The sequence below is a fragment of the Fringilla coelebs genome (genome assembly GCF_963513975.1).
Source record: "Fringilla coelebs genome assembly, chromosome: 2".
Lineage (NCBI taxonomy): Eukaryota > Metazoa > Chordata > Aves > Passeriformes > Fringillidae > Fringilla > Fringilla coelebs.
The window spans coordinates 62,100,189-62,118,922 of record NC_140029.1 but is presented as its reverse complement, the minus strand read 5'-3'; the positions used below and the strand labels follow the sequence as shown (position 1 = coordinate 62,118,922).

The 18,734-nt window shown below is 36.1% G+C and overlaps 1 protein-coding gene across 1 annotated transcript in view; it reads left to right on the top strand.

The window, feature by feature from the left end:
- ZC3H13 (zinc finger CCCH-type containing 13) overlaps positions 1-18,734 on the top strand; it is a gene marked incomplete at its 5' end in the record, with an annotated part of 46,271 nt that overhangs the window by 7,327 nt on the left and 20,210 nt on the right. Inside the window, 6 exons of the mRNA XM_084201007.1 lie at positions 4,871-4,982; positions 11,141-11,249; positions 12,757-12,896; positions 13,622-13,782; positions 15,119-15,316; positions 16,710-16,883. Coding sequence (XP_084057133.1) covers positions 4,871-4,982; positions 11,141-11,249; positions 12,757-12,896; positions 13,622-13,782; positions 15,119-15,316; positions 16,710-16,883 — 894 coding nt within the window. The remainder of the gene's footprint in view (positions 1-4,870; positions 4,983-11,140; positions 11,250-12,756; positions 12,897-13,621; positions 13,783-15,118; positions 15,317-16,709; positions 16,884-18,734) is intronic.

Below are 18,734 nucleotides of genomic sequence, written 5' to 3'. Positions count from 1 at the left end.
ACCTAAATTTTCAAAAGAGAATATTTTTAATTATATGTCTCTTCGTATGTTTCTAAAATTTAATTTTTTTCAACTGTCCTTTGTGTGGCATAATATCTAACTTAACTGAAGCCAATTATGGCAGTAAGCTTGTAGGGTTCTTTCTATAAAGAACAGAAAGATGTTATGGTTTTAGCATAGTATCTCTTTCTGTGAAGGCTTCACAATTTACAAACAGCTGTCCTTCATAATGCCAATATTACTTATAGATTATGGAGGGGCACACTGAAGCATCAAAGAGTAAAGCAAGAAAAGGAAGGTTGGCCTGATGTTAGGGTTCTGTGTTTGGTTCCTTTTCTTATTCGTATGGCTTGCTCTTAGGATGATCTTGACTTTGTTTTATCTTCCATTGATTCTAAGGTGGTAGCAGCTGGGATACAAAATACATAATACTGAGTTTAGTGTTTCTTTTGGTGTGTAAAAAATTTTTCTCTGTTCTGCACTGAATGTTCCAAATGAATAAAGTAAGTGATTTACTGGGATTAAATTTTAAAACAGTTAAAATGTCACTTTCTCCTTGCTTTTAGTGTTTGGAACATTCAGTGCATCTTTCTGCTTGGTCATTTGAAGAAAAGTGACATTTCTTTTAATGATTAAAGCTGTGTTTCTGCTTCACTGTCACTACTGACATTTAAGAAAAATGTTGATTTCCTTCTTCTTATTGCTAACTTTTTTAGTAGGAGTGTATGAAAAGTCAAAGGACAAACCTACCTGCTTATTTGCTTGGCACATTCAGCATTTAATAAAGGTGTTCTTAAAAGTAAAAAGAGGGAGAAAGCTCACCACCCCCACACACCCACCAAAACAGACAAATGAAAGAGTTGTGCCTGTCTTCAAAAGCTTCCACTAATAGCTCTTGGCCAGGCATAGAAAAATCTGGTACATAACATATACATAATAAAATGGTGGCATTTTCATGCCATTTAACATTAGAGAGATTTTCACAAATGTTATCCAGGCATTTCAAATGCAATTTTATTGGCTTCAGGCAAGCCAAACTAATGCTGCTTCTGCATCAGTTCAGTTAAAGCAATATTCTTGTTCAAGTGTCTGGGATAGCCAAATGGCAGCGTGTCTGCATATGTTCAGTCACACCTGCCAGGGAAGTCTCATCTGCTTTGCAAGGAGTTGAGTAGGACAAAGCATGTCTTGCTGCTTTTCTGTCTTCATACCTCCTGCCTCAAGTTCCATACCTGCCTGCAGTCAATCCTGTTGTTAATTGTTTTTTCTGACCATAATATCTCCCAAGTTAAAAACATCAGCAGACAGTAGGAAAACTTGACTCTGAAGTATGATAAAGATTGTTCCATTTTAGCACTAATGCTGCTTCTCACAGCATGAGTTTTAATCTTGCTATAAAAATAAAACCTAACAAGTTTTTACATGAAGCTTACTTGATGATAGTACTGAGAATTCAGTGTTAGATCTGCCAGTCTTCCCAACATCAGAATTAAGTAGGAGCTAACTAAGAGCTGTGTGTAAACATGCTATCCCGTGAGTAATTTTGCTCTTTCTGCACTTGTAGATTGTTGGTTAGTTGCTTGGCAGCTTCCTGGCTAGTTTCTTCATGAGATTGTTGGGATCTATGCCATTGCTGGGCCCTTTTCTTAGTCTGACTGATCCCAAACCAAGCCAGCAGTTATACTAGGAAAGAATGTATGGATTTTGAAAGTTTCAAATATGGGATGCTAGAAAACAGGGCAGTGTTTTTTGAGCAGTTATAACATGTGCATAATACAGAAATATTGTTCATCTGCCTCTAGGCACATGTGTGCTCTCACACAGGCACACAGAGGTATCCTCAGGTAGGTGTGTTGCAAGGTATGCCTGTTGCTGGATGCTTGTTCCTGACACTAAGAAGTTCAGGAGCAAGTGATGACACTGTTATGAATATGCATTTCCTAAATGCTGTTGAACATGGAGAACTGAACTGTTGCAGGAAGTAATGCTGTTTGAAATCACTTAACTGCCTTTGAATTTGAAATGAGGAAATTCTTCATTTCAGGTCTTATTTAAAATATAGGCCCAGCTCAAAATATTAAAAAGAAGTTGCATAATGCCTTTTGTGGGAAAGGTTCTGTGGCAGTTGCAGTCTAGCCACATCATCTTAGGCTGCAGAGGTAGTGTCATGATCTGTTGAAGTTCAACAGTCTTTGCCCATGACCTGGAATAACCAAAGATCCCTTTTGGAGTGGGCTGCGGGAAAGTTAACGTAGAAATGAAGCTGTGGTACACATAAAAGAAAAAGCAGCTAGTAGACCAGCTTGTATTTATGTGCGTTCAGCCAAAGCATCTGAAAACAGTCATAGCTTCCTGAGTAATTATTTCCTAAAATTTGACTAATTGTCAGTCTTATTTTATTAGAATTTTTTGAAGGTTATGCTGTCTTTTGGGGAAGAAGAGATAGGGTGATTACCATGACTTTGCTTTAGTGTTCTCCTAAAGCTGAAAAAAGCTGACCCAGTGACAGCAAAACCAAACAAAAACTTGTCCAGCAAACCCCAACCCCGAACGTGTACCTTTTAAATTTCTGTATTTTTTGCTATAGCTTTTCTAATAATAAAGTAGATTTGAATAATGCTTTAGCACGATACCTTTTTTTCAGCGTGGGAGGGAACAAAAAATTTTTTGATTGGGGGTGAAAATTAGATACTTGGTATCCAATTGGTTTGGATACTTTGTTTTTTACTCCAGCCTGTAACTTTAAAAAAAAAAAAAGTATTAGAATGTCAGATGTCACTCTATAAGATACATGAGCTGCACCTAGTATGTTCTCTTGATTTCTCCTTCAGCTAATGGAATTTTTTTCCTGAAGGTATTCCTCTCGAGGAACAATGTTACAAATATATTATTGATAATCTTTCTGCCTTTTAGTTTAATTTTCAGTTTCACTAATCCAAATCCTTTATATTTGTGGCTTAAATATTATTAAAAATTAAGGTGTTGAATTGCACGTAAATGCTGAAAGTTGTTGAGATAGCTGATGGTTGAAATGCTTCAGAGAGTTTTGGTAATGCAAATTATTACCTTTTTAATATGGAGGGAGGGGAAAAATACTTTGAATCATAACCTTTACTAAATCCAGACACTTTGAAGATCATATAGTCACGCATGCAAAGAAGATAACTTATTTATATTTGTATGCTGGCTATTATTTGATCCTTAGTGATGAAAAAAGCAGAGTTCTACTCTTCTGTACATTTCTTCTGATCTAGATTGACCTGTAATTACAATTTCATGGAGAATTCAATGCTATGAAAAATGAGAGCAGTCACTGATCTTTGTAGGTCCTCATACATTTAACCCTGTGGTGCAGTTTAAAGAATTAAATATAGGAAACAATGCAAAGGAAGAAATGGAAAAAAATGACTTTTTCAAATATCTGCAGATTGAAAATGAAATGGTAATTAATTTTTAATGCATTGACTGTGGAAGTTTACCCTTTATGTATAAAGTGACAGGAAGAGTGGGAGAAATTACTTTCTCAATGGAAACTTATTCAGTCTGAAAAAAAAGAAATGCAAATTTCCTTATTCATATATTACGTATAAGTTTTCTAATCAAAAGACAGCATTAGTATCTCTTTGTGATTCTTTAGTGTCAACTGATAGGCACAGATGTAGTACTTGTATACAACCATTTCACAGAAGACTCTAATTATAGCTGACAGCCATCACAGAAGTACTAAACTCAGTATCAGGACAAACGTATATGAAGAGAAAATTTGTTTTCGTGAACTGAAAGGTCATCTGAAACAATTCCTGCATTCCTTTAGCTTAGGAATTTGTTTGAATCATAGAATCACAGAATGTTTGGGTTGGAAGGGACCTTAAAGATCATCTGGTTCTGATCCCCCCTGCCATGGGCAGGGACACCTTCCACTCCAGCAGGTTGTTCAGAGCCCCATCCAGCCTGGCCTAGAACACTGCCAGGGATGGGGCGTCCACAAGTTTTCTGGGCAAGCTGTGCCAGTGCCTCACCAATGCAATGGTTATTCTCTTCTAGCACATAAGGGGTGAATGAACTCATGAATCCATACCGAGAGTGACAAAATTATAGTAGTGTAGGATGTTCCTCCTCCCACAACACAGTAATCTCTTCTACAGGAACTGTATCGTAAAGGTGCATGACTAGCAGAGTTTATCCAGTATTTTGTAATTAAATAATGAAATAGTTATTAGTACAAGATAGAAGAGGCCTCCAAGAGTTAATTTCTGGTTCATGGTCTTGCAGCAGTGTTTTCCTGTGTAGCAGCCTCACCTAGACCATGGGAGGATGGTGCTTAGGTTATCTCTGCTTGCAGACTTCATCCACATTCAGAGTTGTGCTTCTCTGTGACTGTCATTGCTAGTCTATAGTAGTTTGATTCTGCATTAATTGTGATTTTACATATATATATATATATATATATATAGAGAGAGACTTATATTTATGTAATATATATAAAAGTTGTTGCAGCTTAGATTTAAGGAGAAGACTAAATCTTCAAATATTTGGTAGGAGTGATTGTGAAACACATCTGCATGATGGTCAGAAAAAGGTTATTTATTCTGGATGGGAAGCTGATCTAGAGTAGTAACTGAGTAATGCTGTATATACATACAAATATTTTTTCTTCTTAGAGTCAAGTCTTCCTTGACTTTCTAAGAGGGTTGGGGTTTTTATAATGCTTAAGCCCTTTAGAATGGAATATTTTCTTACTCACCCACCTTGCCTCTGGGTGGGAGGTTTAGATTTTTCTGGATATACTAATAAAGTAATAATTAAAAGATAATATTCCTTTAAAAATAGTCCTGTAGAACTGGTTTTATTTTGTTTCTGTATTATACAGGTCACCAGAAAGACCCACTGGAGATCTTCGGGAAAGAATGAAGAACAAACGTCAGGATGTTGAGGCAGAGCCACAGAAACGAAGTACAGAGGAATCATCCTCTCCTGTTAGGGTAAGAGTGGAGTTTGCAGAACTCCAGATCCCTCAGTAAAAATTGGGCAGTGTGTCCTAGAAACCTTATTGTTGTCACTTGTAATATTGAAAATGTTTTAAGGAACTGATCATTTTGTACATAGCATATCACATTTTTTGTTATAAAGTGTCTTAACAATTGTACTGTTTTGCAATTTTGTAGTGCTTTCTGGTCTTTTGGTTCCAAATGATTTTTTAAACCCCAGAGACTTAAAATGTGTTATAAATACTGATAAACAGGTATTTAATAACAGTGCAGACTCTTTGATTATTACCAAGAAAGTATACTAACCATTGTTTCAGTCGTCCACTATTTTCTCCCCAACATTTATTCATATCCCTTGTATACATGCATCCTGACTTAAGCTGTTCACCCCAAATTTGCTTTTGATGAAACCATGCAATTATGATTGTGCTGGTTCATTTTGCCTTCCTCCTCACATACTCATCAGGCACCCCAACTGCTTAATTAATGGATTTTGCAAAAAATTCATTATTGTTCTTATTTTGTAAACATCTTTCTGCAACCCTGTGGCCCTCAAATATCAAAATTTAATTATTTTTAAATTGTGTTATCTGTTTCTGATGTTACAAACAAATAGGGATAGAGTTCATAGTGTGACCTTGTACTTTTGTAGCAATAGCACCACTGTGTTTCTGCACCATGTTTAAGACCATCTTCATATGAATAATTTTGAAAAGGTTTTATTTGTAAAAAACTAGTTTTGCTTCTGCAAATATTGACAATGTTCTTTTATTTCCTCTTGGTCTGTTCCTACTTGTTGTGTAAAATGAATCATTTATGTCAGCTGTAAATAAATCAGCAGCAGCTGCTATCATTAAATTTAACAGAATGGCTTACCTTCCAATCATGTTTTCAGTTGCTGTTAATTTTTGTAAACCCTCAGTCTTTTTACTGAAATGTGTTTCTTTTATTTTCTAATAGTTTGAATAAACTGTTCAGTTATTGAGTACATGGTTGGTGGGAAAATTTTTTTTCCAACCGTCATTAAAAATTTACTGTAACTTCTGTCCTGGTGCAACTCTAATTTTAATGTAATTCTTACTTTTGATTAGTTAACCTTGCTTTTTATAGTGTTCTATTAATGTAATAATAAAATACTCTTAAACAACTAAAACCCAAGTGAAAGTGAACTGGAAGCAAGAATCTAAACGAATTGGAGAATTAGTGTTAATGTATCAAAGAATTATTTATAGATCAAGCATACAGCAGAGTAAAAAATGCTCTGTTTCAATCTCATAAAATGGAAGATTGAGGAAGCAGCTGAAGTTTTGTTTAGTTCCATGGAGGCAACTCTCAAAATACAGGATATCAAAGAAAATATTCTGGAACAAGTAGATGAAGAGGGACAGTCGTCAAGAGTTGCTTTGCAAAGAACCAGGATATCTAAAAGGACAGAAGACTCAAGTGACTGAACTGCTAAGAAAAATCTTGCTCCATTGGTAGAGCTGCTGTTATGGTGGAGATCTAATATGTTATGTTTCAATATTTTAATAAAGCTTTTGGGGTAACAGCAGAACTTGATAAGAAAACTTTGAAATAATGAAAGGTAGCTTGTTCCATAAAAAGTTTCATAATTTTGGTTAAAAAAAAAAAAAAAAAAAAAAAGACCAATCAGAAACATTCCTGCAGACAAAATCTGTGCTTCACCAGACTACTAGGCTGAAACTTCGATGGAGAGTAGTGGTTAAGAGAGAACTGCCTGATATAGGTCAGACTTGTTTTGAAACAAGACTTCTGAGGCAGATGTGTAGATAGTCAAAGAACAGAAGGTATAGTATTTTAGGTTTAGAAGCCAGCTAAAGGGAGAATTTAGATAAAGTTGAATTACACAGAATGCTATTGTAATTCATTTAAAGAACTATAACTTTAAAGAACGTAGAAAAAAGTTGGACATACCAAATGTCAAACTTTGCAGATTTGAAACCACTTTGGGATTACTGAAGTCTGAGGAATGCCATGGGGGTTGGGAAAGATAGTTTTTGGCAGTACAATGGCAGATGAAACTTGGTGTTGGCAAGTGCAAGGTAATGCACAGTGAAGAAAGTATTCAAAACAAGAAATGAATGAATTTTTTAAAAGTAACTGAAACCACTTAGTAGAAAAATAAGTTATTGTGGACAGCTCAATGAAACCATGTGTTCCAAGTGAAGTCACAGTTGTAGAAGCAAACATTCAGGTATATTAAATGGAACAGAAAATGACTGATAATATGCTGTAGAAATTCATGGTCCAGTTTTATTTGAAATGCTGTTTGGTTGTCATCACCTGTATGCAAGAAAATACAGTCAAAGGTCTTCTTGAAGTGGGCAAAGAGGTGAGAAATAAACTGGAGAGAAGAAAGGACATGGGATGAATGTATATAATGTATGTTTGAGAGAATGTGAGTTAGATGCGTCATATTTGTACTTTAACCCAGTAGAAAGGGTGGCAAATTTGGAAGTGACAAGGGGAAATGCTATTTATGTTATATATAACAATTCTGCCTGGTTGCCAGAAGATAGACACGCAAAGCTGAATAGGTTCCACAAGAAGCTAAGACAGTATAACTAGTATAAAATCTTTTCAGAAGAGATGTTTTATTCTTTGGAGACATGACTAGTACAATCTGTATGTATTTAGGAAGAAACTTCCTATACTGACAGTTTATAGACTATATCCCTTTTTATTTCTTCATGCTTTGTGTTATTATTTGCAGAGACGATATGCCGTGTTATGTGGACACCTACATTCAACTCAGTTGTTTTTGTGTTTCTTGGATTTGTGTTTGGAATTACTTGAGCACTGTATGTTAGCGTATGAATCATTATACAAATAATTAGACGAGGTGCCTGCTCTTACTATATTCAGTTGGAAATTTTTATTTTAAATTAATGAGAAGACAGTTACATTGGTGGTATGAAGTCTTACCTGAAGTCTTAATGTGGAAGGTGTGTGTGATTTGGAAGAAACAGTGGGAGTAGCTTAATGTACATTTAGGAAGGTTTTTGTAAGGAATGTGTATCACTTGTTTCGTATCTGTGGAATTTGTCGCTGTAGCTTTTATTTCCATTGGAAATAGGACTCAGCATTGTCTTCCATCTCCGAAATGGGAACAAATACCACTTAATGTCAGGGAGGCTTCAAATTCATTTACTTATGTGTTTCTGTAGCATGGTAGTAGTTATAAAGATACCTAGAGCAAAACGGTACTGTGCTCGGCCAAAAGGTTGTAGCTGTAATAGCTTACTGTAAGTTTAAAGGAATCTGTGCTTTGGAATGAGTTTATTTTGCTGCTGCATGTATGTGTGCAACCTGATAAGGTTCAAACTGAGATTTCTGCAATGCAAGAATTGTAGGTTCTATCAGTCTTCTATTCTTTCCATTGGTGTTGGCAAAGTAACACTTCTTGGCTAGAAGCATATTTTACAGATTGGATGAGTCCTTTTGTACTTGGCCAGGCTTTTGTGACAGTAGTGGGAAATTTATTCAAGTAGACATCAAGTCTTGTGCTGTAGAGTGCTGATCACATGGGGCATAGAACTTCGACTTGAATAGACCTTAAATACAATCTCACAGAAGTCAGCCATAATGTCATGAGTTTTTCCCTTTCTTATGTGGCATCTCTCCTAAACATCAACTTGAAACTGTAAACATCTATCCAACACCTGCTATGTTTAGCTGTGAGCATATACCTGAAAACAGCATAGACAAAGTCTACTAAGTAATTTCCTCTTAAGACAAGTGACATTGTTTTTTAATAAATAAGTATATAATTATGTAAGTATAATGGTTTTCATCTATCAAATGGCATTTTTCAGAGTCTGCAGAACAAGAGTGAATATACAGTATCTTCAGGTACCAATGACAGTCATGCTATTGGCCTTTAAAAACTTAACTTACTTTATTCTTGGCTTGTTAAGGGAGACACAAAAAAGGTCTGTAAGGATATGAAGGAAATATTTAATTCCCATAGTATGAGGGAATCAAATGTGTTACAAGTGTAACAAGTAAAATAAAAGGAATATGTTGAAGATTTTTCAGTGAGAAAAATTAGGTATGTGTTCTAAACCATCATAACTTAAATTCTTGATTAGCATGCCCCAGGAAAAATATACTCAATTTCTAAACTGATATTTATTTTTCAAGGTGCAATGTTGTCAAAGTCTTTTTTCTTGACAACTAAACAACATTAGTGTGAAATACCATGCTTGCCATATATTCAGTATTTCAGTTTGATAGCTGTTTTTGTTCTCAGTTCTTCTGTAGAAATATGATTGTGCCACTTCCCAATCTTTCCACTGAAAGGAGTAAACACAGGCTCTTGCAAGATGCTTGTATTGGCTCCTAAGTCTGAAGAGGTAGGCATGATACATACAGGTTGTATAGTATTTTTAACATGGGTTATTAAATTGGACTTGAAGCATTGACTTGCTGCACGTTCTTTGATGACAAGGTATTTGATGAATTGTCTTTGGGAGTTTTTTTTTAATTGGTGTTGAGAGTTTGTCCTACTGTTCATATTTCAGTGTGCTAGTAAGAGGTAGTGTTGAATTAATAGAAGCTAGTATTCATATTTAAAAAATTATGGTTTTTATGTTACAGGGCATAGTTGAAGTATGTAGAAGTATACAGCCCACTTGAACAACTGTATCTTTCATGGAGGGTGGGCTAGAAAAATAAGAACAGTCTTATGAAAGAAAAGAATGATTGCAGAGAAGCCTTGTTATGCTTACAGATTTTTGAACTCAGCAGAGTAATTTTCTTTTAAAGTAATTTGCTTTGGGGCATAGTAGAATTCTGGCCCTTAGATTGAATGTCTTTGGTACATGTTGAGACAATGGTTTAGTGGATGTAGTCTTGTGTGCAGTTGATGTCAGCAACCAGCATGACTCAGTAAGTTATGACCTTCTGCATAATTTTAGAGATTTACATCATTAAACTAGAGATAAGTTTTTAACATTGTTACTGAATAAAAAGGAATAGTTGAATTTTACTGATTTTTGAGTGACTGCAATTTTATTTTGTTTCCTTAATGTGTTTCTAAGGTGATGTTAAGGTTTTAAATTAAATCAAGATCTAAATCCCAATAAGGAATAGCTAGTGAAATTCTCAGGCATCTCCTTTTCTTGATGTTTCTCCCAAATACCAATATGAAAGAATCCTCAGAAAAACAAAAGAGGGCACTATGTGAGCTGAGAACAACAGGGCTATGGGACAGATTTTGCTGTTCTAGTTTCCTATTTAATAAATTAACCTGAGATACTTCAAGCTTGAAATTTCTTCTTCTGCTAGTAGTGAAAAAACTTTGTTCTGTATTCCACTTGAGCCCAGGTACATCACACAGAGTGTTGCTTCAGGAGATGCAGAGGTGCAACTATGCAGCTCTGTACTGGAATTTAGCAGGGGCACAAGAGCAGCACAGCATCAGTTGACTTGAAATTATCTTTTTTCTTGTAGGGATAGTCTCTGGCTTTCTTAGGTGTTCACAGGACACGGAAAATGGGTGCTACTGCATTAGTTAGACTTTTCTTGGAGACGGTGAAAGTCCAACACAAAGCTGTCAATGGAGCTTGATTTGATTGCGTTGCTTTAGAATTTTTCCCTTTCTGCCAGCAAAGGGTCTCTGGGTTTTTTTATTATCTCCTCTCCTTCCACGTTCTTTGTCCTTTGAAGAGTTAAATGCTTCCACTTCTGAGGCTCATCTGCCTTGCATATAAATATTCTTATTTACAGCTGAGAATTCTTGCTCAAGCTGTTAAAATTATTCTCTTTAAATGTTCATTAAACTTCTGGTCTTTAGAACTTAATCTCTTGTTTCAGTGCCTATTTTAAACTTTATTCTCTGATATGTGCTTGACTCTTGCCCTGCCTTTAAGCCTTCTTATTTTATTAATCCTTTCTTCTCTTTTCCTCATCTACTATTTGCATTCTGATTATATGAAATTGCACTAGAACATGTAGCCTGTGGAGTCTCTGCTTGTTTAGGAAAGTATTTGTTCAACAGGCTAAAGGGGAAAATGCTTTTTGTACTATAAAAAAAACCCAGCCAAAATACCATGTAAAATACACCTGCTTCTTCAGGCTTCTTTTAAAATAAAGTTGTTTACTCTAATGCAGCATTTTTCCCTTTGTAGAAAGAGTCCTCACGAGGAAGACATAGAGAAAAGGAGGATATTAAAATTACAAAGGAGCGAACACCAGAAAGCGAAGAGGAAAATGGGGATTGGGAAACAAATAGAGAAGGTATGTATTGAACTGACAGTCCCCTGATGCCTCAGAGAACTGTGAGGTTTCTGGGCTGTGTGTCAAAAGGAATGCTTCAAGATTTGGTTTCTAAGCAGAATACTTTCATGCAGTAGCCGTTAATTTTTGTTTTTGAGGAGAACTAACAAGTTACCTGAGTTGGACTGCTACAGTGGTTCAGTGGTTAAACCAACTAGCTTTAAAAACACAGGCTTTTTTTTTTTTTCCCACTCCTGACTACTCAGGCAATGAGAAATTTTAGTATAGTCTACTCCATGGTGCATCATTCACATTAAGGTCACTAGATGAATCCAATTGCATCTAAAGTAATTTTGGAACCTGTTGGTCTGAGAAGAAAGTGTAACTCCTTTGAATTCAAAAGTCAGCCATTTTTGTTGCATAATTTTTAATGGTGTAAACTGTCATTATCAAGTTCTCCATTAGAATAACAACAGTTGAAGGTGGACATCAGTGAAATATTTATGTTCTAAAAATACTTGAAGAATGCTAAGTGTCTTGCATTACCTTTGTAGTCACTTCTGTATGAGTCGGTGGGTGGGAGTTTTTGGGTTTGGAGGACTTTTAGTGCTTACTGAAAGTTTCATTGTTGCTGTGGGCACCTTTTTTTTCCTCTCCTAAGTTTCACTTCTGTTAAGAGTCCAGGTTAACCTGATAGTGATGTTACAGGAGCTTCTACTGAACCATGGTGTTTCTGTAGTGTCCTGACAATCTGTGTTTCAGAAGTAGTTACAATGTTGCAAGAGAAAAATGGCAATTCTGATCCCATCTGAGGGAATTCACATATAATGAATATATTTGCAATGAAGTTCACCTTTTATGTAGTTCCTGTATGTAGGAAGGGAGTGAAAGCTAATAACTTTTTAATGAGGTCGTCTTTTCTCTGACAGATATTTTCCCAAAATGCTTTTTGAATATTAGACTTAAATATCCATAAACAAAATTAATATAAACAGAGTGAATAAATTCAATTTTCAGTAAGATTTCAGTTTCCAGGTTGGAAGCTTGAGATATTAACTGTCCATGACTTAATGAAAAAATGTGATAAACAGCATTTTTTCTACTGTGAAAACCAAACAGTCGTAATGTTGTAAAACCAGATGTAAACTCTTGAAGTGTATGTTCATCCAATGAAAGGATTAATACATAACTCCTCTCTTATTTTAAAATCAATGTTTACATGTAATTAATTAAGTATATAAATTGATTTGTAAGACATTGTATTAAATAAACCCTTCTAGTATTGTGCATCACTATATGAATCTGTTTCATGTGAGTTCCCCAGTTAAGTAGTGCTCTACATATTTTCACTCCTTGTGAAGACACACAGTTTTAATTTTTTTGCCAAATTTCCTTTGTCCATTCATGCAGTTCTTAAAAGTCATGGAAATATTTATGGTTGGCATCTAGTATGCTAAATGTTATTGTTGTATTTTTCATAAGAAATTGTCTACTAATCTATTTACTTTTTTTTTTTCCTCAAATAAAGACTCTGATAATGGAGATGTTAACTATGATTATGATCATGAGCTGTCTTTGGAAATGAAGCGCCAAAAGATTCAGAGAGAACTCATGAAATTGGAACAGGAAAACATGGAGAAACGAGAGGAAATAGTAATTAAAAAAGAGGTTTGTATTATGTAAATGTGAAATTAAAAAAACCCAAGTCATCAGCCACTTCATAGGCTTCTAATTGTTTCCCAGAAGACTTAAAGTTTTTGGGCCACAAATGCACAATTGTGTTACGTGATAGTAAATATCTGGCACCTGTATAATTAGTATGTGACTTGAGTGCTTGAAGTGAGTATCTGATGAGTCATCCAGCACAGTAACTAAGTTTTCTCCTTTGTGAAGTCAGCTATTAAATTAGTAGGACTTAATGCATTTTAGTGATACAAAACTAGTAAGATCTGTAACAGAGAAGATAGGTAAAGGAAAAAACAAGGCATTTCCCAATCTCATATTCCAACTTGCCTAGTAGTAACAGAATAGAGTGACAGAGACAAAGCTGTAGCTGTTAGAAACTCTAAAATTTTGGGGAAGACTAAAAAAAAAAATCCTCTAAGGATTTTTCTTTCAGACAAATGTGTTAGTTGTGAGCATACTGATTTTAAACCTTAAGTTACAGTTTTTGTAACATATTACAGAGTGCATCACTTTCTCTTCCTCCACACTTTATCTGTTGTCTTCCTTTTATGCTGTTCTTTGCAAATAATGTGATGAGGTTGAAGGAGAGATGTACATGGTTCTCATACTCTCACTTGCTGAATTTGCATGTTTGACACACATATCGGCATACAGTTACACTTTTGAGCATCAGTATCTTACTGGTTAATTACATTCTTTCCCTCAAGATTTCTCCAGAGGTGGTTAGATCTAAATTATCACCATCACCATCACCAAGAAAGTCCAGCAAATCTCCAAAACGAAGGTCCAGTCCCAAATCATCATCTTCAGCTAATAAGAAAGACAAGAAAGCCTCTACTGTCTCTTCACCACTTTTGGAGCAGCAGAGGTCAGTACGTAGATGCATCTTGCAAGATAATGAGAACAGAGAACCACACTTACATTTATTGCTGGAGTTTTCTTAAATAATGTTTTCCATTTTCCTTCCTTTCAGTGCCCCTGATTATATAAATTTAGAAGATCTTTCAATTGTGCATTGTGAATCATCTTATGCAGATAATTGTCATATGGATGTTGTTTTCAGTTGATTATTTTCATGGTTTACAATTGGATCTTTTCTCTGAATCCTCAGAATCTTTGTGAGGCAATGAGAAAGTACAAACCATTGAAAAGAGGAAAACACTTTTGTTTGAAATGCTGCAGCCTGTGAAGTAGCCTCTCTAAATTGAAGCTTTTAAAATTTGACCAACTGCACATTCAGTTGGTATTGCATATTACTGTTAAAGATAAAAGGTGTGACTTTTAAGCAGGGAATTTCTAAGAATTCAGGAGAGAATAGGAAGTGAGGGACGTGGGGGGGTGGGGGGGGGACAGGGAAGAATTAAGGATAAAATATGTAAAAATCAGAGAATTTTAACCAGCTGCAGTGCCACCAAAGTCAATCTCCAAACCTGCTTCTAAAGTTCTTGCCAACCACAAGATATTTTGAATTGTTGTTTGCCGCTTTTAGATAGGAAAGAAATTACTGTAGCAGTGTAACCAGACACATCTGTGTTTGGGAAAATCCCCTATTTGACCTATTTGTTAAAATCTCCTTTAAAATAGGGACAGAATGACATTGTTTCTGCTACAGGAATGGTTTAGCATGTGCTGGTATACTACTGACATATGCAGTGATACCTAGTTGATAGGATTTATCTTAGTGGTAAATTATGCAGAAAATACATAACATTTCTTATTGTGAGATGCATACTCAAAAATGTTTAGATGCTTCGTCCTGCCAGGTAGTTAACATGAAATTGAAAACATGAGTAGTTCAAGTAATTTTGTGTGTGTTGTTGGGGTATTGCATTGCAGAAACGGGAGTATAAATAGACATGGTACTGTATGGATTTTTACTTCTGATGTACACAGTTCATGTAAGGGCATTTTCTCTTTGAAAACTGGTTCTGTCTGAATAAGAGCAATTTCTATTTTTGTTCACTTCCATCAAGAAAAAAGGCTATAAATCGAGGAGCTCAACATAAATTTTTACCGTCTCTATTCACCTTTCTGTCAAGTTCTGCTATCCAATGGTGCTTGCTAAGGGAGTTGGTAAATCCCATCCTAAAAGCTTGAAGGCCTTTTATGTTATAACTTTCCTGTCAATGATTGAGAAATTACTATTTGAAATAGTTGTCAACTCTTTATTTTTATACCTCCCCCGCCCTGTAATTTCTCTCTAGGAGTTCTAAAAGTAGCCAGAGTAAAAAGAAAGGTCCTCGTACCCCTAGCCCTCCTCCTCCAGTACAAGAGGAAACTCCCCTGGGGAAAAAACACAAGGAAAAACATAAAGCAAAAGAACGTTCAGAAGAAAAGGCAAGGGACGTGAAAGAAAGAGGGCGTGACTTTGAAAGGCACAAGGAGAAAAAAGAGAAGCAGAGGTGAGTTATATTGCATTTTTAGCTTTTAACTCTAACCTTGCTTTCAAAATTAAGTTTTATAGAACACTGAATAATAAGAGTGGTATTACCTACTTTCCCAACAACCTCTTCAGTACTCAATTAAGTATTTTCAGTGTGTTATGTAGATGGGTTGATAGACTATAACTAACAGATTCGTAGGTTTTAATTGCATAACTTAGTAAGTTTGCAAAATGAAAGTTTGAAAGCTTCATTACTCCTCAAGAATTTGGATCTTCACCTGTGGAACAGGTTGTTTGCCAAAATCTTTATTGAAGTCATTCACTGGTCTGATTGTATGCTTTTCTGAAATCTTAGAGGACTAATATCTTTACAGGTTGTCAGTGCGCATTTAAACTCTCCCTAATCTTCAGTAGGTTAAAGTATTTTTGAGGTTGTCAAAGACTAGTGACCTTTTAGAATTGCTTCACTTTTGCATATATACATATTTATATAGTTACAAAATGGTGGACTACTATGACTATTCTATTATTGCCTGGAGCATACATGTCCACTTAAGCTGAAAGATACATGATCTGCATTTTTATGTCCTGAATTTTCTTGATGAAAGTAGGGTACATGTTGTTAAGTCATACTTTGTAACTGGCATAGCAGACTAATGATTGGAAGCACAGTGAATCATCTATTTTTAATTGATTAAATAAATTCCACCATACTTAGTTGAAAGTATTTTATTTCCCTCACGATTGCACACTCCATTATTGGAAGGAAGACGCAAGCACTAGAAAGGTACATTCTAGGTAGTGCTGAAAGCACCATGACAGTACTTGTCTTATCATGGTGCTATAACCAGGTGTTGCTGTGGTGACTACAGCCTTGTATTTCACTGTTGGAATTTTGTCTTTTCTTTCCCCTACATAATAAAAATGTAGTTGTAATGTCAAATCTCTGTGAGGTACGGTCAGTGAAATAGTTGAAGGTTTTGATGGATTACTTTCATTGACTTGCTGCTGGGATTAGCCTTTAAAAATGTGTTTGAGCTTGAAGCTGTATAAATAAAATTCTGATATTACAGAAACTTTTTAATAAGATAGCAAAATATTTCTCCATTGGTAATAATTCTGATTTACCTCCACGTGAAATGTTAGGTAAAATTACAATAAGGTTTTTTTGGTTTTACCTTGTTCTAGTTTTTACAGTCCAGTGTAGCAAGAAATTTAGTGCATATCTTGCATTCTTGAGTTTTGCTAGCTTAAGGTAACTTCATATGTGAAGTCGTAGGTGGAACAAATGATTGCATAACATAGCTCTTGATATGATAATCACAAGCTCTGTCTTGGAGGTGTCTAGTTTCTTAGAATTGTGCTAATGCCGTCTTAGCCCTGTTAAACAAGCTGCTGTTTATGTTTCCCAGGGATCCGTCTGAAAGCTCCCGTAGACAGAAACGTTCTCCTAGTCCCGCAGATCACTCTGGCAGTAATTCTTCCCCTTCCAGGGAGTACTCGCCACCTGCTGCAAGGCGAAAGCAAACCTCCCGAGCTCCAGCCAAGTCAACCACTCACAAACATAACTTCTCACCCTCTCGCAGGTGGGAGGTCAATTCTGTGGATTTTATTTCCTTTAATAGTTCTGGTTTGGAAACTTCCTCTCTTGGTTTGAGTACTTGTTTATGAGTCTGTTGTGAATGTTTGTGCCTCAAACACTTGAGCTCTGAGACTCTTTGGTTTTTGTTTTTTGCAATGTTACTACAGGGAGGGTATCTGTCACATCAGGAACGCAAGTCACGGTGAAAGTTTCTGTTTATCTGTTGCTCTCAAGTGTTTTGCCTTCAGGTAGAATTTCAGAAGTCTGATATGCGATACAGTGAGCCTGTGAGCCTTCGGGAACTTTCTTCTTCCCTTACCTTGGAGCTTTCTTCCTCCCTTACCTTCCCCTTTTTAAAAAGTGGAATATGGGAAAATATTTTACCTTTGAGATTGGAAATGGGCAGAGTTTCTCTGTTCTAGAATGGGTAAAATGATACACAGGTCCTGGTTCTGCACCTCTTTCTTGAGAAGCAGGCACATCTGGCTAAACAGTACTGTACAAAGCTTCTTGCAGGAAGTTTTAGGGAAGGTGTCATATCTGTTAGTTCTTGAGGCTTTGAAAAAAGTGTTTTATCATCCATTAAAAATGGAGTAGGCTCCTTATTTTGGCCTGAAAGAGTGTAAGCTCAGGTTTAGAATGGCAGTGCTAAATACTACTGTAGTCCCATGTTTGTATAATGGAAAGCAAGGCATTCTTATTTTCTGCACCTCTGTTGAAGGGTGAGGGAAGCTCCAGATGTCATACATATTTCTGCAGGCTGATAAAGCAAGCAAAATAAAACCCATCCATTCAGCAATCCAAAGAGTTGTAAGTAAACTGTTTGGCTTTTGTGGTGACTCCATTCAGCTGGAAGAACATTGGATTGTTTTATGGTAGATGTGACTGCTGGACATTTTTGCTATATTGGATTCTTCATAGGGGAAGAGAGTTCTTCCTGGACCAGTAGTGTGGAGTCTGCAAAATATCTCTTCTGTGCTCTTTTCCCTGTTTTTTAACTGACTCTAGTGTCCTGGTTTCAGCTGGGTAGAGTTAATTTTCTTCCTAGTAGCTACTGCAGTGGTGTGTTTTGGATTTAGCATGAGAACAATACTGATTACACGCTGATGTTTTAGTAATGATTACCACAGTTTCCCACACCCTGCCAGTGAGCAGGTGCACAAAATGCTGGGACGGAGCATGGCCAGGACAGCTGACCTGAACTGGCCAAAAAGATATTCTATACCATAGAACATCATGTTCAATGTATAAACTGGGGGAGTTGGCCAGAAGCATCCAATTGCTGCTCAGGGACAGGCTGGGCATCAGTTGAGGTGAGCAAATATGTTGTGCATCACCATTTCTCTTGGTTTTCTTCTTTTTCTCTCTCTTTTTGTTATCTCCCTTTTGATTGCTCTTTTTGTTGCCATCATGGTTATATTTTACTTTATTTTAGTTTTTAAACTGTTCTTATCTCAACCCACAGGCTTTACTTTTTTCCCATTCTTCTCCCCACCCCATTGGGGGTGGGTGAGGGAGTGAGCAAGCAGCCTTGTGGTACTAAGCTGCTGTCTGGGGTTAAAGCATGACATCCAGTATTTTGTTCATCACTGCCTGCTTGTAGTGAATGTTGTGCAAGGGAATGTTAAGCAGGGAAGATAAATGGGCCTTCTGCTAGAAGCAGGGAAGGGTATTTGAAATATTTTGTATCCATACCATTGAAAGCCTTCCATGCAAGCCAATCTTGGTCATTCTGTGTCTCAAAATAATGATTTTACAGGAAAAAACAAATGTGGTCTTAGTTTAAAGACAGTAAGTCGTGAAAGTATTTTGGATTCTGTCAGTCATATCTAGCCCTGACAGAATTTTACATTTA